The 22,873-nt window shown below is 47.0% G+C and overlaps 1 protein-coding gene across 1 annotated transcript; it reads right to left on the minus strand.

Annotated features, from left to right (window-relative positions):
* Positions 1-678: 678 nt before the first annotated feature.
* On the minus strand, positions 679-22,317 carry LOC135910193 (sulfotransferase ssu-1-like). Its single transcript, XM_065442245.2, has 3 exons — positions 22,282-22,317; positions 1,989-2,623; positions 679-1,026 (listed from the first exon to the last, which is right to left on the minus strand). The coding sequence occupies exons 2-3, from the start codon at positions 2,606-2,608 to the stop codon at positions 699-701; spliced, it is 948 nt and encodes a 315-aa protein (XP_065298317.1). The 5' UTR covers positions 2,609-2,623; positions 22,282-22,317; the 3' UTR covers positions 679-698.
* Between the last annotated feature and the right edge of the window lie 556 nt (positions 22,318-22,873).

The raw sequence follows: 22,873 nt of genomic DNA on the forward strand, positions 1-22,873 counted from the left end.
GCAAAATTTATGAAATAAAAATAAGCTGGCAATTAAACGGCGATGGGAAAGGGTTTGTATGCCAGATTCTGCTTTTAGCGAAGTTACGCTGATATTATGAAAAAGCGGAGTGAATCAACCGGATGGCATGATTCTAAAATTTTCTAGTGCGCTGATGAGGAAATACTTGCGAGGACTCCAATAGGTTGATGGGTATTCTAGTCTGGGTCATGTAAATGTCTTATGAGGTAATAGTGTCACATGCTTTGGAGCGTTCTTTAAGTGACGTCGTAAGAACCCAAGTGATTTGTTAGCTGATGAGACCAGGTTAGCCACGTGCACACACCATGTAGCCGGTGTGGTCACCGTTGTGCTCTATTCACTGGGTCATCCAAACGCGGTAACAAATGATCACTGGGCATCGTGTTTCTCCAAAGGATAAGTTAAAGCACTGCACATCTGAGGTCATGACTTCTCAGGTTTCGATAGCAAATGAAGCGAAACGAAAGGACTGACGTTCAGACTCCGAGTGAAACGCATGACCGTTCGTTATCTGTGACAGCAACTCAACGAGCCAGCATCCGTGGCCCTAGCCCATGCACTACAGGACATCATCTTCTTTATTTTCGAACACACAAAGGAAAGGTATTAGAGATGTACGTAGAACGCATTGCTGTGAGCATATTGTACAAACAGTAAGCAAACACTTTATTGAGCATTTACAAGGCTGCTTGCAGAACTTCGTGCCATTCCTTATTCCACAGATCAGGTACAAAATTCTTTCCGACAGATTCCTCGATTTTCGAAACGGTTCTTCTCAGTTGATCTTGCGTGAAAACTTCTTTCCAGGCTCCAACTTCAGGCCGGCACACCAGGCTGAATGTTCCATCGCCGACGTCTCTTTCCGTTAGCCCAGAGGAAGCAAGCGCTGGGCTGCGGAACATCATGGCAACCATTTCACGAGTTTCTATCTCAAGAATAGTTCGCAGGAACGCAGGTGTACTATGCTGTACAATCGTGGCGAGAAGCCCGTTGTCCTTCCGCAATCTATGGAGAAGCAAAATTGAATTGCAGAAGTGTAAGCGAGGAAGTGATGCAGTGGCATTACAAGTCAGCAAATATAACAATTGCTGAATTTAAAAAAAGCAAACGTTAAGGTTAGCGTCTTTATGAATAATGTATCTTGCATTGAGAGCTTCTTTCGTACTAATATAGCGATTCCATGTTCGATATGGACAACCTATTCGCTCTTATTAGAGCGTTCCTAAGTACAAAGTTTTGAATGTCGGCCAAACTTCAAGTGCCTTGTACCTCTAGCAGCCGCTCAAGTAGGTGATCGTCGTAAAACTGGCATTTTTACCCGAGCATCAAACACTGAAAGCGGTAACAAAATCTAATATTCCACTTTGGGTCTTCGCACGCTCAGCGAGAAATCTGCTTCGCCTAGGTCTACACTGGCAGCGGGGTTACAGGCGTCGCACATCGATGGTGCACGAGGTGATAACAAACGAAAAACAGCGGCATTTGCCATCGCTTATTGAAAGTATTAGACACATTTAGCTTGACGTTCGCTATCCGGTCCGCTCAAACCAGTGTGCATCACGGTCCGGTATACGCACATAGTTCATGAGTATGAGCGATAATGTGCGCACGCACCATGCTCATTCAGGCAGCGCCAGTCAGGACTCTCTACCCTGGCTGCTAGAGAGCACAGTGTGAGTCGGCATTCACTAGGCAAATTAGTTGTTACAGCCAAACGTTGTTCGTGCCTACTTCAATACTTCACTGTGGCACCGGCAACAGTGCAGACGCACCTCGATTCTTGGCTTAACTGCGACAGAAACAAAGACGCACAATCTACAAAATTATGTCACCTTGCTTTCGGGCATTAGAAAGTTAGGTACACATTTCTGCTAAGTAGAAGCTTCAAAACAGATCCGACTCTACACGTCGACCACAAAGTCGGGATAATTTCACAGGAGTGACAAAAGCAGCAGCACTGAACGCACCTTTCGGCGTACGTCTCTCCAAGAAAGTCAGCCAAATCTAGCACAGTGGCTGCAGTGTCGCTCATCACGCTTTCGTAAGTCATGAAGAAGACGTTAGGCTCCCTTCTTCTCGTGTAGCCAGAGAGAACGTGCTGAAAGTAGCAGCCATTTGTAAGGGAGCCTTCGAGAAACATATCCAGAAACTCGTCGAATGTTTCTCTCATTGGGCGAAGCGGCATTTTCTGGTTCATGATGTACTGCGAGTAGCAAGCGTCCCACGGGTTACGTGCGACGTACACGTACTTGGCATCGGTGCTGACGACTATCTTACCCATGCGGATGTGCGTTCGGAACAGCCGGGCACAAGACTTCTCTCCTGCCCAGTTTCCACCGCAGTCCTCAAGAAAGGGCGCCCTCGAACTAAACTCGCGCAGGTCTTTGGCGCAATGCCCCTCGTGTACTATGAGCTGTATCATCTGCTGCATCATCTGCATGCCGCACTTTGGGTACACAACCTCTACGATGTCTCCGTCCCGCGGCTGGAACTGGAGCGCCTCTCGCACCTTGTCTGGATCACGAAAGAAGATGTAGCGCTCGCCGTCGATAAATTGAAACATGGCTGGCAAGCTTTCAGCGGCCATGGCGCGGTGTACCTCCTGCGCAGAGCATAAAATATTGATAATAAGTCTGAGCTATCACCGTATCACCCCTATGTGCTTCGGTAAGTGCAGTCGCAACACAGAAAACCTCAGCAAAAGGCCCACGCCGCAGCGGCATTTGAAAAACATTTGTGTGCTTCCTCAACAGCTTCGACCTTGTGTACAAAGCCGAAGCGTGAAAACTGCCTTTAACATTCACAGCGGCTTGATTGCATGGCATAAATATTGTATTGCGTAAGAGATTCCAAACAATATAGAAAAACGTCCAGAAAAATGCGGCAAGCACTGCGTTTATGCGGATCAACTTTGGCTTTTCAAACAATGTACCAAATGGTCGACCAAATTCACACCCGGGCACCCTCCTTGAAGAAGTGATCTGCCTCATATATATAAACTTCGAAACGAGTGAGGCCCTTCATTACCTCGTCAGGCATTGTTTCTAATACCACATAATAATGCAGGAACCAAATCACCCAGTAGTAGTCGTATGTATGACAATAAATACAAAAGTGCATATGTCTAACAAATAATTATTAAGTCACTAATCAGTGCCAGTAGTGGATGTTCCTTCTGGCTCGATTATAAATGGTCACAAACAAGTGTATGTTCACAACGATGGTATTTATGCTTAACTAGACATTGTTGCTTTTATTTCGATGTCAATTATACGGAGACTACAGGCCCATTTTCACCGTCGCCCTGATATTCCGTAGAAAGTTCAAGTGCGATAACATGATGGCTGCGCGCCGCATGCTGCGTGTGCAGGGGAAAGCGTGCAAGAGTAAGCTGAAGATGCCATCTCAATCTCACGCGCGCATGCCTCGGTAGTGGGTGGGGTTACTCCGGCGGCGGCTGCGTATGGCGTGGCACAACGCGGCCGCGCGGGCTCTATATTGTAAGCGACGTGCAATGGGGACAGTGTCTGGGCGCGCCGACGGCTGATATCTTCGTGTGCGCTTTGTTCTCACCGTTTAGTTCGCGCTGTAGAGATAGGCAGCGCGAAAGTCTATTCGCTCGCTGCTGCTGCCACTCTTCCTTGCGCCAGGGTCTTGCGAGCGAGTGTTCGCGGTTATCGAGTCAGATGTGTTCCTGTATGTCTGTGCGCGCGTGACACCATGCTTGTTAACTTAGCGGATGTGCACCAGTTTACACGATAGATAAACCTACTATGCTAGCTTCGTATAGCTGTCTAATAATTTGCTACAGCAATCGGTGCTTCACCTTCCGGGCAATGCTGCGACTTTTTAGCCGACGCTTTTTTCGTACAAGTTCGTAGCCTTTCTCTTTCGCAACATTCCAAAATCTCAGCCATATAATGAGCAACAGATGGCCCTTCGTGAAGCAGGCTGACTAGCCTGGACTAAATAAAGTGCGTCCAAGTACACACATAGAACACCTGTAACAATTTAGTGCTCAGTGCTGAGTTGAAATGGGGCACTGACCTACTATCTAACAAAAAACCATCGGTAATTATTAGTACATCGTACTGTCGTCTAGAGAATAGGTCTGTAGGCAGGCTGCCGTACGCTAGTCATTTAATTATGAAATCTTTATTTTTTATATCACAGGGCACTTGTGCTTCGGTAGCACATGTGAACTTGATAGGTTTCCTGAAAAATATTTTTGAGAGATATCTCCTCAGAAAAAACCTTATTTGCCGTTATTAGCCGTCAACCGCCCACTTCAAGTATGCGTTCATATCTTGTATACTTCAGGTACACGGTACCTTGAGGACCAAAAAGAGGGAGCAAGATGCTCTTAAACTGTTGAATAAAGTCATTCTGATTGGTTCCCTGCCACTGCGCGAAAGCCACTCAATTTCTCACCAACATTCCCGGCCGCAGTAAGTAAAGTAACGTTCATAAGATGATTCCATGGCCCGGTGCCCTCAATTGTTACAGACGGATACCGAGCCCCATAGAGGGAGCGTAGGAGTCGTAGTCGGGAGCTTAGACAGCAGGGAAGGGCCCAGAAGAAGACACTATGCGATCGACGTAACCAGTAACAAGAATTTTCAATTACACCGCTACGGAGCGCCCAGCTCTACAACTTTTGTGTCGGCGAGCGACTCAAACACACTTTCTCAAGGCTGTTCGGTGGGGACGTCTTTTATAGCATTTACAGAACGGGTTCGGCCAGGAGAAGGAGGGAGCAAACGCTGTCCACCCTTGTGGCCGCTGCTCAATACATGGAAGTCATTCCCGTGGATTCTTCAAGCTTCACTAGCGCAGCAGAGAGAAAGGCACTGACGCGCACACACGCACACAAAGACGCCACCTAGACGAACAGGAGAACATGCGAATGCGCACGCAAAGTTTAACCCCCTCACTAATTGAAGGGAGCGATGAAGGGAAAGTGAGGAGCTCGATTTTGTTATTCATGACTATACAAAACCCACGGGAGCGAGGCCCAGGAGACCATAGGGGAAAGTAACTGTGGTTTAAATTTGAATGTAGAAAATATTTGAAATGAAAGGGAAGGTGGACGAAAATATAACTTGTCACTGATGGGTGCCCTACCCACAACCTCCGCATTACGCGTGCTTGGCACTACCAATTGCGCTACGGCTACGGCTATCAGTTCGTCACTAACTTGGGTACTTATGTTTATTAGACCTAGCCCTAAAAGTGTTATCTCCACATCAGCCCACCTTTGCTCCGAGTGGCACTGACTAAGATTCCTAGGGCCTGATATATGAAACATAAAAACTTTAGTGGACGAATTGGTAGCCGTCGCCGTAGCACAATTGGTAGTCCAATGCACGCGTAATGCAGATGTTGTGAGTCCGGCTCCCACCGACAAGTTACCTTTTCATTAACATTGACTTCCCCTTTCTTCGCCGTTTTCTGCATTCCCATTTAAAAAGTTCGTTTCCCGATGCTTTCCTTGGCTCCTTTGTCTGTTGGGTTTATGTGTTCACTGAATGGAGGCAGCGTTCACGCGCACACGCAGGCATCACGGCGTCGCACGCACAGCACAGAAGGAGGCGAAAATTGCCGCACAAATGCTAACTTCTTTGAGCCGTTGCGGCCTCCTAGGATTATTGCAACAGTCGCGGGTGGCTCAGCGTGTTTCAAAGCGTGGCATTGGTGACATGATACAAATTCTTCCACCAGAGTCCAGTCGTGACACCATATTACCGTCTTTCATTTTTCACACGTTCTCCGTTCTCATTTAATTTTGCCTTAAGAGAGTTTCGAGGATAATGATCGGCTGATTCGCGTTAAAGGGCAGCTCCGGCGATTTTTAAGCATATTAGAATGTTGTCATTCTCAAATGGCGTCGACAGTCCTGTCGCCGGTGAAGTGATTCAATTTGCTTATAGAGACTCGTCAATAATTTTAAATACACAAACTAACGGCGGGCCTAAAGCAAAACGGGTAGCTGCTTCAGGTGTCTTCAACAATGAGTCGACGACGTCCGAGCCTAGAAAGCCGCAATGTAAAAGGCGCAGAACGCATGGTAGACACGTGCTGCACGTGGTGCTAATACGCAAAAATCAAATTAACGATGTCTCCCGACGACACGGGCACCTTATTTGGCTCTTCCGAACTAGACAGCGGTGATTTCAGTGACGATAAAAGCACTGAAGAATCGCCGCTTGCTTTTGAACCACTGCCGCGGGATGTAGATGACCTGCCCCAAGCTCAACGCATTGCGGCACGGTGAAATGAAGGGTAAGCACTGGTCATCCCGTTTGCTTTTTGCTTTTGCACCAAGTTATTTAAGGTAATGACTGCTGTCACCTGAACTTATGTAGATGTACGTGCGGTGAATGCCTACCCTCCCGCAGAGACAAGCTGTTACTCTGCCGAGGTGTGCCCGTCATTTCATCAATGCTCGATGGCATCAGTTGCATTTGTCAGCACAGGATCTTCCCGTAGCTTAGCATTATCGGCGCGCTTTTCGAGAGGAGCGCACGCCAGCGAGGTTTTTCTAACCCTAATTAACTTGAAGGTCTTGATTTAAACAGGTTAGTGCGCTGCCTTCTATTGGTTTTTGTGTACCCGAGTGACGTACTGTGCCCTTATGAAAATAGGTTTAGAGTTCCTTCAGAACTCCTAATGAGTTCCTATAGCGTGAAAAGGGACTCTAGAGAAACTCGCGATTACAGAGTCTTCTGCACAGAATCTCTATAAGAAGTCTAAAGAAACATGTCCAAAGAAATTAGCCATTCACTCACAACAGATCTGCAATAGAGGTTGTATTGACGTCACATAAACTGAATTCTATAAAGCAATTTTTATAGAATGTCTTCAAAGCTTCTAACACGACGTGTCTATAGAGTGGGCCTCCATTCACCCTCTATAGACGTTCTATAGAGGCTGTACTGATATCCCATGTAGTAAATTCTATAAAATAATGTCTACACTACGTTTTTAACACTTCTAATGTGTCTTGTCTATGGCGCTCTTGCATTGCCCAGGGGGCGCTGCGAAAAAGGTGATAAAAAGCGCTCTCTGTCCAAAAATTGGTCGTACCAAGCTCGGTCGTCTGCTTCGGAAAGCACGTTTACAATATGGACCAGCCACTTTCGGTTGTGTTGTATCACGGCCTGCAGCAAATATCGGGCGCCGAAGGTTTTTTTCATGGGTGGCACGCTGCGTAAAGGCAAGAAATTATGCAGTGCCCAATACATGTACGCCGTTCAAGAATTAAGCGGCAATGTTTTAGCGCGGTGTCAATCGCAAGTGAAGCGAGTCGCGTACGAAGTGGAACTTCAGGTAAGGTTTGCACGCTGCTAGATTCAGGAGCACAAACGCGAGGAAATGCTTGCTATAAATGAATCCGCAGCACCGGTAAGCACATCATGTGTACGGAACTGCTCGAGAACACGACGGTACGCGCCGCGATGTACGAACTGTTCGAGCGCACGATCGTACGCGCCGCGACGGCAGCGGTCTTTCGACATGCCGCGAAACGGCGGGCCTCCTGCAATCTTTGTTGACTGCATGCCGCTAAACAAGTAGTTATGCCTGCGTTGTAGTAGCGGCCATCTGTCCTTTTTAGGAAATGGTAATAACTGATGGAATGCATATGAGCTCGCACGTACGTGCGAATCGCGCTGCAGCAAGAACTCGTGCGCAGCTCGCTTGACGTAGCTTTTAATGACAGCGCTCGAACATCGATCTGCTGTAATCAATACTACCTTTCTGCGCTGCCTCAATATGCTGGCTTGAGGTCAAGTATGAGCACATTTAACTCTCTAGCCTGTGCTGCTCGTAGTGGGGTAGTGAATTGTCACCGAATCAGCCCGGCCATTTGTGGTCATTTGCACACACCTGGTCACTTCACCACTTCGCATCGGTCGAATTGTTAATTAATCGCTGTGACCGGGTCTTGAATCGTGAATTACCAGCCACGCCTGCTGCTATGTCGGTCTGCGGTCGGGACTGCAGGTGCAAAAGACCGAAATTTAGAACGCCGATATTCAAGCAAGCTTCAAGACAGGCGAAGCAGTCAGCATGGCGCGAAGTTTCGCTTACTCATCGCGACGAACTGCAGCTATGCAGCGCGCCCGTCGCTCCACTTCGGGAGGCCTTGAAGGAAAACGGGAGAATCTGATGTTGGGATTTAGGCCTTCTTGTTTATGGCAGCCCACGACGCAGAAGTAATGACGGTGATGCCTTTTCGAGGCTGGGCTAGGTCCCTCCGGATCGGCGTCACCGATTCTTTCTGCTCCCAGCATTACGGCACACGGAGAGTCCGTTTTCGTTAAAATATAGGCTGCGGCGAGCTTGCAGCGTGGTTGGCATGATCTGTGAGAAGTGGCGAGCCTTTTCGCACTCGCAACAGGGCAGCAAAAAGTGCGAATCGACGCAAAACTCGGCCTAGAAACGTGCTTCGCCACAGCCAGGGCTTAATATGACCCAAGCAGGTACGACCCAGATGTCGTTTCCCGCGCCGCTACCAGGCGCCGCTACTATACCTCAAACTCCAGCGCAAGACGCACATAGACTGACTCACCATTGACCCTCTATAAGCGGTCTATAGAGAACTTATTGTCATCATATGTACAACATTCTATAGAAGAATGTTTATAGAACGTTTATAGCACTTCTAATGCTGCCTGTCTTATAGACTGGCTCTCTATTCCCATTCTAAAAAAGTGCCATCATATGACATCATATGTACTGACTTCTATAGAGGAACGTTTGTAGGGCATACAAAGAAGCTAAAGTGCGGCCTGTCTAAGAATGGCACTATATTTGCACTCTAGAAACATTTAATAGAAGGTGTTCAATACTGTTGAATAATATCTCAAGTTGCCTTCCTAACGCGGAAAGGCAACAGTGCACCCACGTGAAAGTTTATACATGGAACAAATGATATGAAAAAGTGATGAACATTACTTCAGACAGAAATGGACAATTGCATTTCCCCTTTACTTGGTGCGAGGCGTACCGCACTGAGAGCGTACTGAGATATTGGCACCATCACAGTAAGATTCACGCACTGCAGCACGTTTAGATATTTTGCTTTTTAGTTCAATGTACAGAGCTGTATCATTAGGTCCTTGTAAACTTACCACTCACGCACTTTTCGAGGAATAAAAAAGTCTGATTATTTTAGTCTCATTTCAGAGGTTTTTACTATCAAGCAAGAGCATCTTTAAATAGATACTCAGTGACGATGGCAAACAAGACACTAATTGAAATTAGAAAAACGAAAATAATGTCATGGAAGTGCGCATTGTGGTTTCTAACGCATATGCAGGTAAATAACAAAGACGACCAAGAAACACTAAGCAAGACTGCGCGTAAGCAGCCACGTCATATCTATTGGCTGGAATGCAGTGACTGCAGCGCTTAGGATAGAAACACATCAAACACTGCACATTTCTGGAACAGACCGTTTAAATGTGATAAATGCAAGCTGCAGAAACGTGCAGTTTTTCTTTTTCAGGGAGTATCGGTGGGTCGCTCAATGCACACAGAGAGCATGGAAGACATGAGCGCGATCTGCGCACGTTAAAGGCACCGCCACGAAAACAAGATACGGACCACATAAGCGTAACCTGAGATTCATGAGCAAAATTAAATACCATCGTATATTTGTTGCTAATTAAGCGACGGACAGAGTTACAAAGCGCACGGAAATATAATACACTGCCCACGTCTACCTCCGCGATCGTGTCAACAATTTCTCGGATACATTTAAACGACAGTAGGAAGTTACTTCATAGAGAAACGAATTGATGACGCAGGTAGTGCAGGTAACGGCTGCGCATAACGTCATTTAGAGCTTTCAAGCCAGTGACCGAACTTGAAATCGTTCAAATCAAACCCTAGCGACAGCTTTCTCAGGCTAGCTTGTTAAAATCTTGAAGGCCATAGTTAAGTTTTTGTGTTGTTCTTTTCTCCTTGAAGTCGACCAAAGTCTCTTCAAGGTGTTTATCGGCGTTGATGAAGCAGGAGGCAGGTTGGAGGTAACAAAACTTGAAGATATATTGTAACGGAAATATTTACACAGTCAAATACAGAGTTAGCAAAAGAACACTGATACAAAACACACAAGTAAACAGCGCCTTACTCTTCTACTTTCTCTTAAGTTAGAGCCTAGGACAACTGTCACTACATACGATCAACCGAGTCTCACTGTTCTACCACTAAGTGGTTACGGCCCAGACTAGCGTTGCATCGTACGGAGTCTTACTGTTCTATCAGGTTTAGTGATTACAGCCTAGACTGAGGAACAAGCACCTCGTCTCGGTTGTTATAGGGGAAAGAGACAAAGAAAAAGGGCGGTAGGGTCGTTAGCCCATCCCACGGAAGCAATTGCCAATGAGAGTTGACAGTTTCTTAAGCCACAACCCAAAGGGCTGGGCTTACTCTCATAAGTGAATCTATTGGAAAACCACCCTGTTTTCCCTCTTCCCACATCTTCCTCTCCCCCTCCTATTTCCACGTGGTCAGTGACGGCCTCGTCAAACACGCCAGGCATGCATGATTTATTGAGGCCATCTCGCACCTCAGCGGCGTTTCGAGCCAGCAAGGGGGGCTCGGGCGCTGGTGTCCCAACACCGCGTACCGTAGTCCCCCTCAAGGTTTTTCCTGGTAGAAAACTAATTACCGCTGGCGGCATCCGGACTCGGGTGCTCTTCAAACGACGCCGCGCCCCTCTCTACGGCGCGCACTGCATGTTGCAACACGACACAAAGCGGGCTCTCCCCAGCGCTCAAAACAAGATGCACGTGGCTGCCGTCCGAATGCGAGGGGCGCGAACCCCCCGCTCCGTACGCGCCAGACGTGGTCAACATTGCTAGCAGCTGCGTCTCCAATTAGCAGGGGACTCAAGAGCCGGCGCCACAACGTCGCGTATACAACCGTCCCGCTCGAGCTTTGTCCGCGTGGCCCTATTATGACCATCGGCGGAATGTCAACAAAGCCCGCGCAAAAGCATTTGCTCCGAATCCGTTTTGCGCCTCTGCACCGCGCCCCCCGCGGCGGCGCGCGCCTCGGCTCGTTACCGACACCACGCGGGCCGTCCGACCCCTCACAAACAGAATCGTTTGCCGCCCGAGGCGCTGGGGGGTGGACGCTTCTCCATTCACAAAACGCACGTGCAACTAGCGGCACTTCAAAAGTATATACAAAACAATCATGCAGCCCTACGCCGTCCATTCTTCCTGTTCAAGAGATGAGCGGCCTAACACGTTCCCCCTAAAGAGTATACTGGGCTGATTTTCGCTCAGTGATACGATAAATCACTGCCGCGATTACGTAATGAACATTCTAACCACACCCTAGCCTAATTACATCACAAGAACAAACACTTTCAAGTAACAAAGCAAGAAGAGAGTAAAAAGAAATACACAATACATGTCATCAAACTATTAAGCACACGATTGCAGTTCCAAACTGTAAGAGCACTCTAGTGTCTCTGTGTCTTGAATCGGCACTCACAAAGTCCGCAATATACAGCGCCAAGTGAGCAGGAACATTCACGCCCATCCAGTTGGCATGGCACTATAGTATTACGCTGGCTTCCATGAGCTGTTGTGAAGCCTGGACAAAGCATCCGCGTTACCATTACTGACACCCTTCCGATGTCGCACTGACACGTGATATCGCTGTAAAGCCAGCGCCCATCTTGTCAATTTTGCCCCGTGTGGAGTCGAAGTTGTAAGGTACGACAATGGATTGTGGTCGGAAACAACGTTTATCTCGGCACCAAAAAGCCAGTAGTTAAACTTCTTTAAGGCCCATATAATAGCAAACGCTTCCCTCTCAATTGTCGACCATCGCGTCTGAGTCGGCGTGAAGCGGCGGCTGGCAAAGGCAATAGGCCTCTCCTTTCCCTCCGCTGTCATTTGCGCCAAACAAGCGCCCGCCGCCGTAGCTGACGCGTCTGTGAAAAGCCAGTAGGACTCAGATGGGTCCGGAGTGCTGAGCGCCACGGCCTCGCACAGGGACTGTTTCAGCGTCTTAAACGCCGTCTGAGCTTCCTCTGACCAGGGTATGCTATTGGGTACCCCTTTCTTTGTTAACCGCATGAGCGGGCTCGCCACCTCTGCACAATCTCGGACGCACTCGCGATAGTAGCCGCACAGTCCTAGCAGGCTGCGTAGCTCCTTTTTAGTGCGTGGTGGCGCCACATTCTTAATTGCAGCTATTTTCTCTTCGTGTTCTGGGGTTGAGAATCTTGGTGCGCAACCTAATTTCTCGAGCATCGACTGTGTGAGCTGTGATTTGAAATTAGTGCCCTGGTCGGAACAGATCATTTCCGGAACGCCAGTGCGACTGAAAATTTCAATCAACGCGTCGCAAGTCGCCTTAGCTGTCAAAGAGCGCAGTGGGACAACCTCTGGCCACTCTGTGCAAATGTTCACCAAGCATAGCGCGTACCTATGACCTTTCGCTGATGGTCTGTCTGAGGGTCCAATGATGTCTGCATTGACAATTTGAAAAGGGTGATTTGGCCTAGTGGGAGGAGTTATAGGTACTCTGTCCGTGCGACGCCTGTCAGAGCAAATTTGGCAATCATGGCATGAACGACAATGCTCTAATACCTCCTTCTCCATGCCAGGCCAAAAAAAATTACACCTAATACGCACTTTAGTTTTCCTTGGCCCTAGGTGCCCTCCGCATAGTGACTCATGAGCTAAACGCATCACCTCACTGCGCTTGTCTTTGGGAACAACTAGTTGTCTCACTCGGGTGCCTACTATTGAGTCCCAGTGGTGTAAGAGTCCATCAGAGACGAACATGCCAGATTTCCCACTCCGAGCATCTTCCCAACCTTTCTTTAAGGTAGCGTCAGCTAGCTGCACTCTGCGGAATTCTCCCCTCTGGCTTAATGACTCATCCTTCTCATCATAAATTAGCTCAACTTCCCCAGAAACACCTTCCTCCTCCAAAGTAACGTTGCAGGCCACTACCCCGGCTTTCTCATTTGATCTCTCTATCCTCTGAGTAGGCTCGGCCGGTGCTACAATGGATTCCAGAGAGCTGCTGGCCCTGAATAAATGTTCCCAATCTTCCTTGGTCAACAAACAATCTGTGCCCTCGACGAGCTCATTAGTCAACGCGCAGAGTAGGTCAATGTTCTGGGGCTCCGCCGCCATTTGCGGGCTATTTAACTTTACCGGCAACGTTGCTAGCTTTGCCTCGATAGTTTTACCAAATGCAGACACCAATCTTATTGTGCCTGATGGCTCCACGATACTTTTCGGAAGGAGACTCTCGCGTATGACAGTTATTTCACTTCCCGTATCTAGAATCGCATCTGTGGATACGTTTCCGCATGAGATAGGGATCAACTGCAGGTTAGTCATGCCTTCGCCTTTGTGTTTCAAGGCCTCTACCTTTGCAGTGAGGACTCCATTCGGTATCTCACTTCCCGTCTCGTGGGCTATCGACACCCTTTGTGCCCTCTGCCTTGGCTCGATAGCCTTCTTTGGCTGATTTTCCTTGTCACTAGACATCGGGCAATCCTTAGCGAAATGGCCTGAGCTGTGACATACGTGGCACCTGAGGGCGCTTTTCGCTACGCGCGTCTGCTTTTGCCCCATCTCTGCCACTGATGGCTTTGAGGCGTATCCTTTGCCTTTGGCTTGTTCCAAAGTTTGTAGTACTTTGGCAATCTCAGGTGGCTTAAGCCATTCCTCGCCTTCTCGTAGCCTCACGTACTCAAGACCCTCTATACTAAGGCCCGCTTTTATACGATCCGCTACCATGAGTTCTGCCATAACTTCTACAGTGTCGGCTCCTCTTACTTGAAGGTAGTAGGAGAAATACGTTTTCACTCGCGACGCGAACTGTGACCACGTTTCCTCCTTCCGCTTCACTGCTCTCTCAAACCTTTGCAGATACTCCGCCGGAGAAAGCTTCAGTTCCATCAACACTGCCTGTTTAACTGACTCGTAATCTGTACTCTCTTCCTGGTTGAGGTTACGCAGTAGGTAGCGAACGCGCTCAGTTAGAGCTGGCATGACTAAATGCACACGACTCTCATACGGTACCCCGTAAGTAGCAAAAAGTCTTTCTACCTCCTCAAACCATAAGGGTACATCCGCGTCACACGGTAGGCGGAACCCTTTCAGCACTTTTGCGCATTGCTCGACGGAGTCGAAACCCATTCGCCTCCGATCGCCCCGCTCCGACTCAGCGCTGGACGACGTGCCATTGAGACGTTCAGCATTCGTCCTTGCCTGCAACAGCCTTTCGTACTCGATCTGAAGTTGTATACAGGTAGTCTGAGCATTGAGCCTTTGAATTTCAAGTTCAAGCGTTCTTGTATCATTCGGAATTTGCAAAGGCTGAGATGCCTGCTGCGAAAATTCCTGGCTCTGACTGGGTTCTCTCATTTCATTTGACTTATCGGAATTTAGCCTATCGTCATTTGATAACTCCCGATTCCGATCCATTTCCGCCACAGTCGCACCCTCAACTCCATTAGACTCCATTGTCTCTGCGCCCCCGCGTGTCCTCACCATTTGCTCTACACATCAACTGCCATGCCAACTTGAGAAAGACGCAAGAAATCCTGCTCACCCTTTGCTGAATGCACTGTCGTTTTCGGATCTCCTCCACGGTGCCGGGCTTGGCTGCTGTGGGATCTTCTCGAAGGTGCAGGAGGTGGCCGTTGGGTGACTTGATCTTCTCACCACTGGTCCAGCATTCGATGTAGAGCTCGCCGATCCTGTCGACTGCGCCAGTTAAGTTTTTGTGTTGTTCTTTTCTCCTTGAAGTCGACCAAAGTCTCTTCAAGGTGTTTATCGGCGTTGATGAAGCAGGAGGCAGGTTGGAGGTAACAAAACTTGAAGATATATTGTAACGGAAATATTTACACAGTCAAATACAGAGTTAGCAAAAGAACACTGATACAAAACACACAAGTAAACAGCGCCTTACTCTTCTACTTTCTCTTAAGTTAGAGCCTAGGACAACTGTCACTACATACGATCAACCGAGTCTCACTGTTCTACCACTAAGTGGTTACGGCCCAGACTAGCGTTGCATCGTACGGAGTCTTACTGTTCTATCAGGTTTAGTGATTACAGCCTAGACTGAGGAACAAGCACCTCGTCTCGGTTGTTATAGGGGAAAGAGACAAAGAAAAAGGGCGGTAGGGTCGTTAGCCCATCCCACGGAAGCAATTGCCAATGAGAGTTGACAGTTTCTTAAGCCACAACCCAAAGGGATGGGCTTACTCTCATAAGTGAATCTATTGGAAAACCACCCTGTTTTCCCTCTTCCCACATCTTCCTCTCCCCCTCCTATTTCCACGTGGTCAGTGACGGCCTCGTCAAACACGCCAGGCATGCATGATTTATTGAGGCCATCTCGCACCTCAGCGGCGTTTCTAGCCAGCAAGGGGGGCTCGGGCGCTGGTGTCCCAACACCGCGTACCGTAGTCCCCCTCAAGGTTTTTCCTGGTAGAAAACTAATTACCGCTGGCGGCATCCGGACTCGGGTGCTCTTCAAACGACGCCGCGCCCCTCTCTACGGCGCGCACTGCATGTTGCAACACGACACAAAGCGGGCTCTCCCCAGCGCTCAAAACAAGATGCACGTGGCTGCCGTCCGAATGCGAGGGGCGCGAACCCCCCGCTCCGTACGCGCCAGACGTGGTCAACATTGCTAGCAGCTGCGTCTCCAATTAGCAGGGGACTCAAGAGCCGGCGCCACAACGTCGCGTATACAACCGTCCCGCTCGAGCTTTGTCCGCGTGGCCCTATTATGACCATCGGCGGAATGTCAACAAAGCCCGCGCAAAAGCATTTGCTCCGAATCCGTTTTGCGCCTCTGCACCGCGCCCCCCGCGGCGGCGCGCGCCTCGGCTCGTTACCGACACCACGCGGGCCGTCCGACCCCTCACAAACAGAATCGTTTGCCGCCCGAGGCGCTGGGGGGTGGACGCTTCTCCATTCACAAAACGCACGTGCAACTAGCGGCACTTCAAAAGTATATACAAAACAATCATGCAGCCCTACGCCGTCCATTCTTCCTGTTCAAGAGATGAGCGGCCTAACAGCCATGCTGACTGCATGCAGCATAAGGGATTCAAAAGCAAGAATTCGTCCTGTAATTTATTTCTGCGCTGAGCTATAGCGCACAACATGAGGATATCAATGTTTCTTTTATGCGAAGCATATTACGAGAGCCCAGCCCAGCTCCTCAGGCGCGGCGGTGTCGCCTTCAATACCACGTGACACCGTGACGTCACGACAGAGGAGAAGTGGCTTTGGCTCAACTCTTGCAAGATGGGCTGGGTGGGAATCGAACCAGGGTCTCCGGAGTCTGAGACGGAGACGCTACCACTGAGCCACGAGTACGATGCTTCAAAGTGGTACGAAAGCGCCTCTAGTGAATGCGGTGTTGCCTTAGAAACGAGCTGTTTCTAAGGCTCAGGCGTGCGTCGCTTGCTCAGGCGCACATTTCGTTGCCGCGCCGAACGCTGCGTTGCTCGACGCTCACCGCGTCCAATGCGGGGCGCGTAGTCGCTGCGCCATAGCTCATTGTCTTACACCCCTTGGCGGGTCGACGGGAACGCTGTCGCGTTCCACTCTTGAAGGCGAAGCAGAGTAACGCATTTGTTTCTTCGTCTAGCCGAACCAAATATAGCCAAGCAACAGCAATTCACCAGGCTAAACAGTGGTTCAACAACTAAAATAAAGGCTAGTATGCTTCGCATCCTGGGCTTAACCTTACCTAAGCCACAGCCATTTTTTTATTCTCGCAACATATGTATGTAGTTGGGCGCAATACGGCACAAAACCTGCAGTAGTGGTTATTATTGCAGGCATCACGGAAGCACCAACGGCCGCACAAGTATACAGATGGCGCTGTCGGCTCCAGTCCCATGCGACCGGCCAAAAAAGGCTTGTTGCTTCGGCTCCGTCTTCAATCGGTACTGCGAGCTGCTTCGATGTGTTTGTTTGATCGTGTGTATTTAGGTTTGCTGTATTGAAATAAGACGTAGTTCTCGTGCACGCAAGTGCCAGGAGACGGTTTGCGTCTCGCTGTAAACTGCGTGGCGCGCCAGCTAAATATAAATGCCAGCTAAATGAAAATGGCGTCGTGTGCGTTCCCTTTGGCTCTGCTGGTTGTCGTGGAAAGTTTTGGTGGACGTCGCAAAGAAATAATGCGTATTATTAGCGTGCCTTAGCTCATCCACTACGCAACGGCATGTATGCTGCGAGTAACATCGTCGACGCCGCACTGGAAAACTTGGAGAGCGCCTTTCGACCTCATCGTACTGTTAAAACGGTAAGCAATCGTGCTCGCCAACTACACGTGCGTTCATTCGTGTTGTGCGTGCTTCTCGTGTGTGCATAGAGTGCCTTGTGAACGTAGGAAGTGGGACACCAATGACCACTGTGAAACCTGTGCTGATGCTTGCTGCGCGCTGGTTGTCAGAATTTTGTCACTCAACTCTATAGCCACAATGCGGAATTGATAATCCTCTTAAGCGTTTCCTTCCGCTGAGAAACGTTTGGCAAATCGTGTTCACCTTGTGCACCTCTGCGTGAGCTCCCGCTTGTCTGCTAAAGTGGCATAGTAACGACCCCTCTAGCAATTCACGGATATTTTCTCCAATGACATTTCCGCGCTTATAAATGCTTCGACGTTGTGCACAATCTCTGGTAACGAGGTTTTCGGTTAACGAACAGTTCTAGGGAAAAAATGTAAGCTAATTACAGCTTGCTGCTAATATTGCTTTATTTTCAAGACAAGATATGGTGACATAACTTTGACTTAACATCACGGGGGAAAGTAATGGAAAAAACAAGATTACATTGTAATAGGCTGCTGCCGCGTATCGAAAATTTTACTTCGATGAAGGGGTCTCTATTATCATAACATTCGATTATTTTAACCTTTTCCTCACTTGTCTAATTAGCGCAAACATTGTTTTAGCGACTCTTTAGGTGCTGCTTGCATGTATTCACCTTATGACAGCATTATTGTGCCACTGCTATAAGCTAACACGGAACTCATGTTGTAGTGGTGAAACCGTGACCCACAACATAAACCACAAGATCGAGGAGCCCCCAGAAATTCAGACACCGGGGATGAACAAAACAGATGAACAGATGAACAGACAGATGAAAACAGATAAACAGACAAACGCCGCACCAGCATGGCGTGTGATCTGGATCGCCGTGTCAGGTGTGTATGAAGTGTACATTTTCCAAAACGTTGGCTTGGTATCATTCACGGTAAAGTTTATCAACGCATTACTTAACGCAGCTTATTAAAGAGGATGAATATGTATGCACCTTTATTGAACTTGCTGGTTATTTCTGTCTATAGCTATAAGTCCACATTATCGTGTTCTGTGCACAACTGTACGCAATCTTCTTTTTTTAATTTATTTACCAAATTGATTGCATACACACAATACACAATACTGTATGGACCCATTGTCTTGGCGGCTAGTTTGGGGTCCAATAACAAAATATACATAAGAAAAGAAGAACAGCGCACTTATTGTATGTGACAGCTTAAACACATCTTATTAAATCATTTTTAGATGAAAAATATAGAATAAACAAAAGACTATGTCATCACATCAGGGGATACAAATAGAAAGACCCTGTGAGCATTCATGAAATATGTTTAGTATATTTTGTTAAGTGGCTTGGCGGCAAGTAAAATTCTATATTTGCTTTGTGCATAGTATATTTATCACTTTTTAGTTTGTCTTTATTCTTTGAGAACTATTTCCAATGCTGTGTTTTTATTTATATTTTTTCCTGTTTGCGCTTATTTTCGTGCAATTTTCTGTGCATGTAAGAATTCAAACTTGACATGTTTCGTTTTTTTATTTCTGTCTTGTTCCCATAATAATAACTACTGGAAAATACACATTTGATGAGCTTGAATTTCTTCAAAATTAATGTGAAGTTCGGTATTCTCTATGCTGCACTTACTTCAGTAGCAAATAGGCATATACTGATTTCGATCCCTTGTGATCTACATAGGATACATTTTTTGTTGTTTCACTAAAAACGGCGGCTAACTCATATGTCTAGCTATTTATGTGGTTTGTCTCACTGATTTAACTGGTAAAATTTTATAGTGGATGAAAACAAATGAACGATTGTAATCCAACATGAAGCCCCGTTGAGGACATGTACGGCCAAGTTTGACGACCCTACTGGCCTTTTGAATGAAATATGGCGATCCTTTGGCACATGATAAGGCACCGGCCAGTTCGCCCTAAGTACGCTTGACCACGTGTGAAAGAGATACAGTACACTCCTTATGATATACACTGGACAAATTTGGTGGTATCTTTCACCGAGCAAGCCTCTCTTGCCTGTATACGTTTCTCAATTCATTTGTGCACAGCCATGCATATTCTGCATACTTTCTTCTTCACTGGAAATATAGGCATCCTGACAAGGAAGGCTGGCTTAAAGATACGACTAAACCCACCATGGTTTATTAGTGGTCATGGTGTTTGGTTGCTGAGCATGAAGTCGCGGTATCGAATCCCGGCCAAGGCAGCCGCATTTAGATGGGAGTGAAATGCGAAAACACACATGTTCTTCGATTTAAGTCCACGTTAAAGAACCCCAGGTTGTCCTAATTTCCGGAGTCCCCCACGATGGCATGCCTCATAATCAGATCGTGGTTTTGGCACGTGAAACCCCATAATTTAATTTTTTAAATATACCACAAAATTTGTCTTGTGTCTGTGAGGGGTAGTGTAGCCTATTCCTGTGATCATGTGTATATGTGGTCAAACGTACATGCAGCAGATTGGCCGGTGTCTCAACATGTGCCTGGGAGAGCACCATAATTAACTCAAGGGGCCAGTATGCTCATCCCACTTGACCATGCACAAATGGGACTGGGGATACCCCCCGGATTTCCACTGTTCATCTGTTTTGTTCACCTACGGCAACCGATTGACCAACGAGATCCCTTAGAAATAACCCATAAAAAGAGCAGGTCATAATCTGTTTACTGAATTCTCCGCAACCTCCAGTAGTAACAAGTTTGTTACTAGTAGTTTCAGGCACCTTATTTCTTGCCAAACCTTCTGCTTGACCTATAGAGCAGTCATGCAATTAATTTTCAAAGTTGCGTAATTCCTGAGTATGTTTTATTTTCTGTTTCTCGCATGCTACTTTGCAAGAAGGGCCCTTTTTAATAAAAACTGAATTAACTTTTCAAATTCTGTTGGGAAGTCTCCTCATTGCGCTCAGGATACACATCAGTTTACATACCCGAACTAGATCAGAGAATAATTTCTTCGATAACTCAAAAAGCACAAATATACCATGCCCATTGCATCTTGCAGCGACTGTGTTCCAAATACCAGAAATTGGCAGTTATCCAACATAATTTGCGAAAACGACCATAAAACATTATTGGTCCACATGCAATGGATACTTTACATGCATTATCATGATTGCTCAATCTCAAGCTTCACGTGCGAAATTTGTTACTGGCATAATACGCATAGTACACCCGAACTATGTCTAACAGCGGATGGAATATTAATTTCGTCTACCACTCAACAATAGAAGCCAGTAGGTCATTCCCTTCTTTTCAAACAATGTGCTTGCTATCGTAGTGTGACATCTGTATAGGACTCTTAGCTCATGGGTGTTCCAACTTCACTATGGTATAAATGGGAAGGTGCTGTCATTGCAAGATACTTTTTTGTAATTAGCAATGATATTCTAGTGCCAAGCACATTGGCCCAGTGCTAATGTCACAGAATCTTGGAAAATATTCTGAAAAAAGATTCTCAAGAGAATTGCCCCTCTTCATCATAGTGCTCAGGGAGGTGCGGCGTTTTGTCACTTTTTTGTTACAGTTCTTTCTGAAATCCTGAAATGTATTTAAGCATAGTGCTACAACTATATAGATATTTTTGACATATTTGTGCCTGCTAATACATTATGGCATAATGTTCATTGCACTTGTTGAAAAATTTTGGACGTGGTGGCCGGTAAAAAATTATGCATCCGTGGCCATTAGCTGGGAACCCGCAACCAATTTGCTCACTTTAAGGAAAACCAAGTGACCTTGCAGTCGTGTCGCTTCGCACAGATAATCGGACACCCGAATATAATATATATCAAAATTTTTATTGAGATTAGTAGACACCGAAAAATCACCGGAGTTGCCCATAAGGGCACGCTGCGCGAATTTAGTGACAAAATTATTTTTCTTGGATGCTCTCTTATCACAACATCGCGCTGCAGCCTAAAGCTTGCGAAAAGTGAGAGAAAGCCTAGGCGATGCCATTAAGCAAGCTGCCTGAACATAGAAGATAAAAAGTCAGCGTCGGGATAAATGCAAGGTCGGCGAGATCAGTGATCACACGTGGTTACAATCGGTAAAACAGAACACACATTGTTATGACAAATATTTCATACAGTGGCTGAAAGCAGTTAAATTCATAACACCGCTTGCACAAGATTAAAATTGAATTTAATACAAAAGCAAACGCGCATTCAAGATCGATATCTAACGCACGTTAGATGCGACACATATTCAAACACGCACAGTAACCGTAATGTAACATGGCTTTTACCTGATAGCGTAAAAGTTACATTGCACACGATTTAACAAGAAATTTGCAGAGCTGCGGAATAAAAAGTCCCATAGCACTACTTGGTGCAGTACTTGTATAGTAGTATCCCAAAAATTTCATATTTGGCGGCCCTGCAGCTTAAGCGCCTGCGACGCGCAAAAGCTATGGCATAGCTGGAATAAAAAATATATTATGCGAATAAATTATCGTGAAAGCATCAACTCATTCATGCGTACCTACGTGAGGAAATAACGGCCCTCTAAAATTGTGCACCTAAAGCTGCGTAGGGGTGTTTTGGTGAAATGTGAAGTAAGCGGGCCCTTCTTGATAACGTCAGTAGTTCGAGGGACGACTCTATACCTCCTCAACAGTGGCACAACTAAATACGCAGTTCGGAGGTAGGAAACTAAGAACTCATCAGATTTAAAATTTTATTGGAACCACCGTTCAACGCGCAACACGTGTTCTTGCGTTTACATTGGCTGTATTAGACGGCATGCAAGAGCGCCAATGCAGCAAAGCACTCTCCAGATGGTTCACAGGAAAAACTTGCACCAAAACGCCAGAGCCATTGGCTCAGCAGGTATGCAGGTCTGAAGTTTGCCCTTACTAGAATCCTGCAGCAAAATAACAAAATATGAATTGCTCACCAAGTGTGCTTCCGACTGTACCTCAGGGCTGCACAGGGATAGGTGCCACGTGGAAAGTGTAAAAGCAACGACCGACAATCGCGGCTAAGCTCTTTTTTGTTACTCAAGCTTTGATTTTGTGCTGCACAGCTGTACCTGCAACTCGCGCCGACAGGATGTAAGCGCTTAACAGCATGGACACAGGACTCAAACGCAGCTGTTTGATTTTCAACTCTGACATGCCGTGCGGCAGCAAACTCACAACTGCTCATGGCAGCGCTAAAACCGCACCCAGAATTAAGAGACTTAGATGGGCTAGTTGGTTGCTGGCTTGATGAAACTTGGTTAAAACTGCACATTTTCAGGACGTGACACAGAAAGAATGCACAGAGAAAATCGCCCAACATCAACTCAGCTTTACTGCGCAAAAATTGCACGAGCAGAAGTTCCTACGCAGGAATATTGCAAACAACATTGCCACAGCACACGGTGCCGGCATGAAAATGGAAGGAGAAGGTGGCGTTAGCACCATGTCACTTAATTATTCAGTGGAGATATATTTGCTCTGTAGGTCTCGGTGTCTGCGGAGATGAAGAGCGAAGAATGGTACTAT

The sequence above is a fragment of the Dermacentor albipictus genome, chromosome 8, assembly GCF_038994185.2.
Source record: "Dermacentor albipictus isolate Rhodes 1998 colony chromosome 8, USDA_Dalb.pri_finalv2, whole genome shotgun sequence".
Lineage (NCBI taxonomy): Eukaryota > Metazoa > Arthropoda > Arachnida > Ixodida > Ixodidae > Dermacentor > Dermacentor albipictus.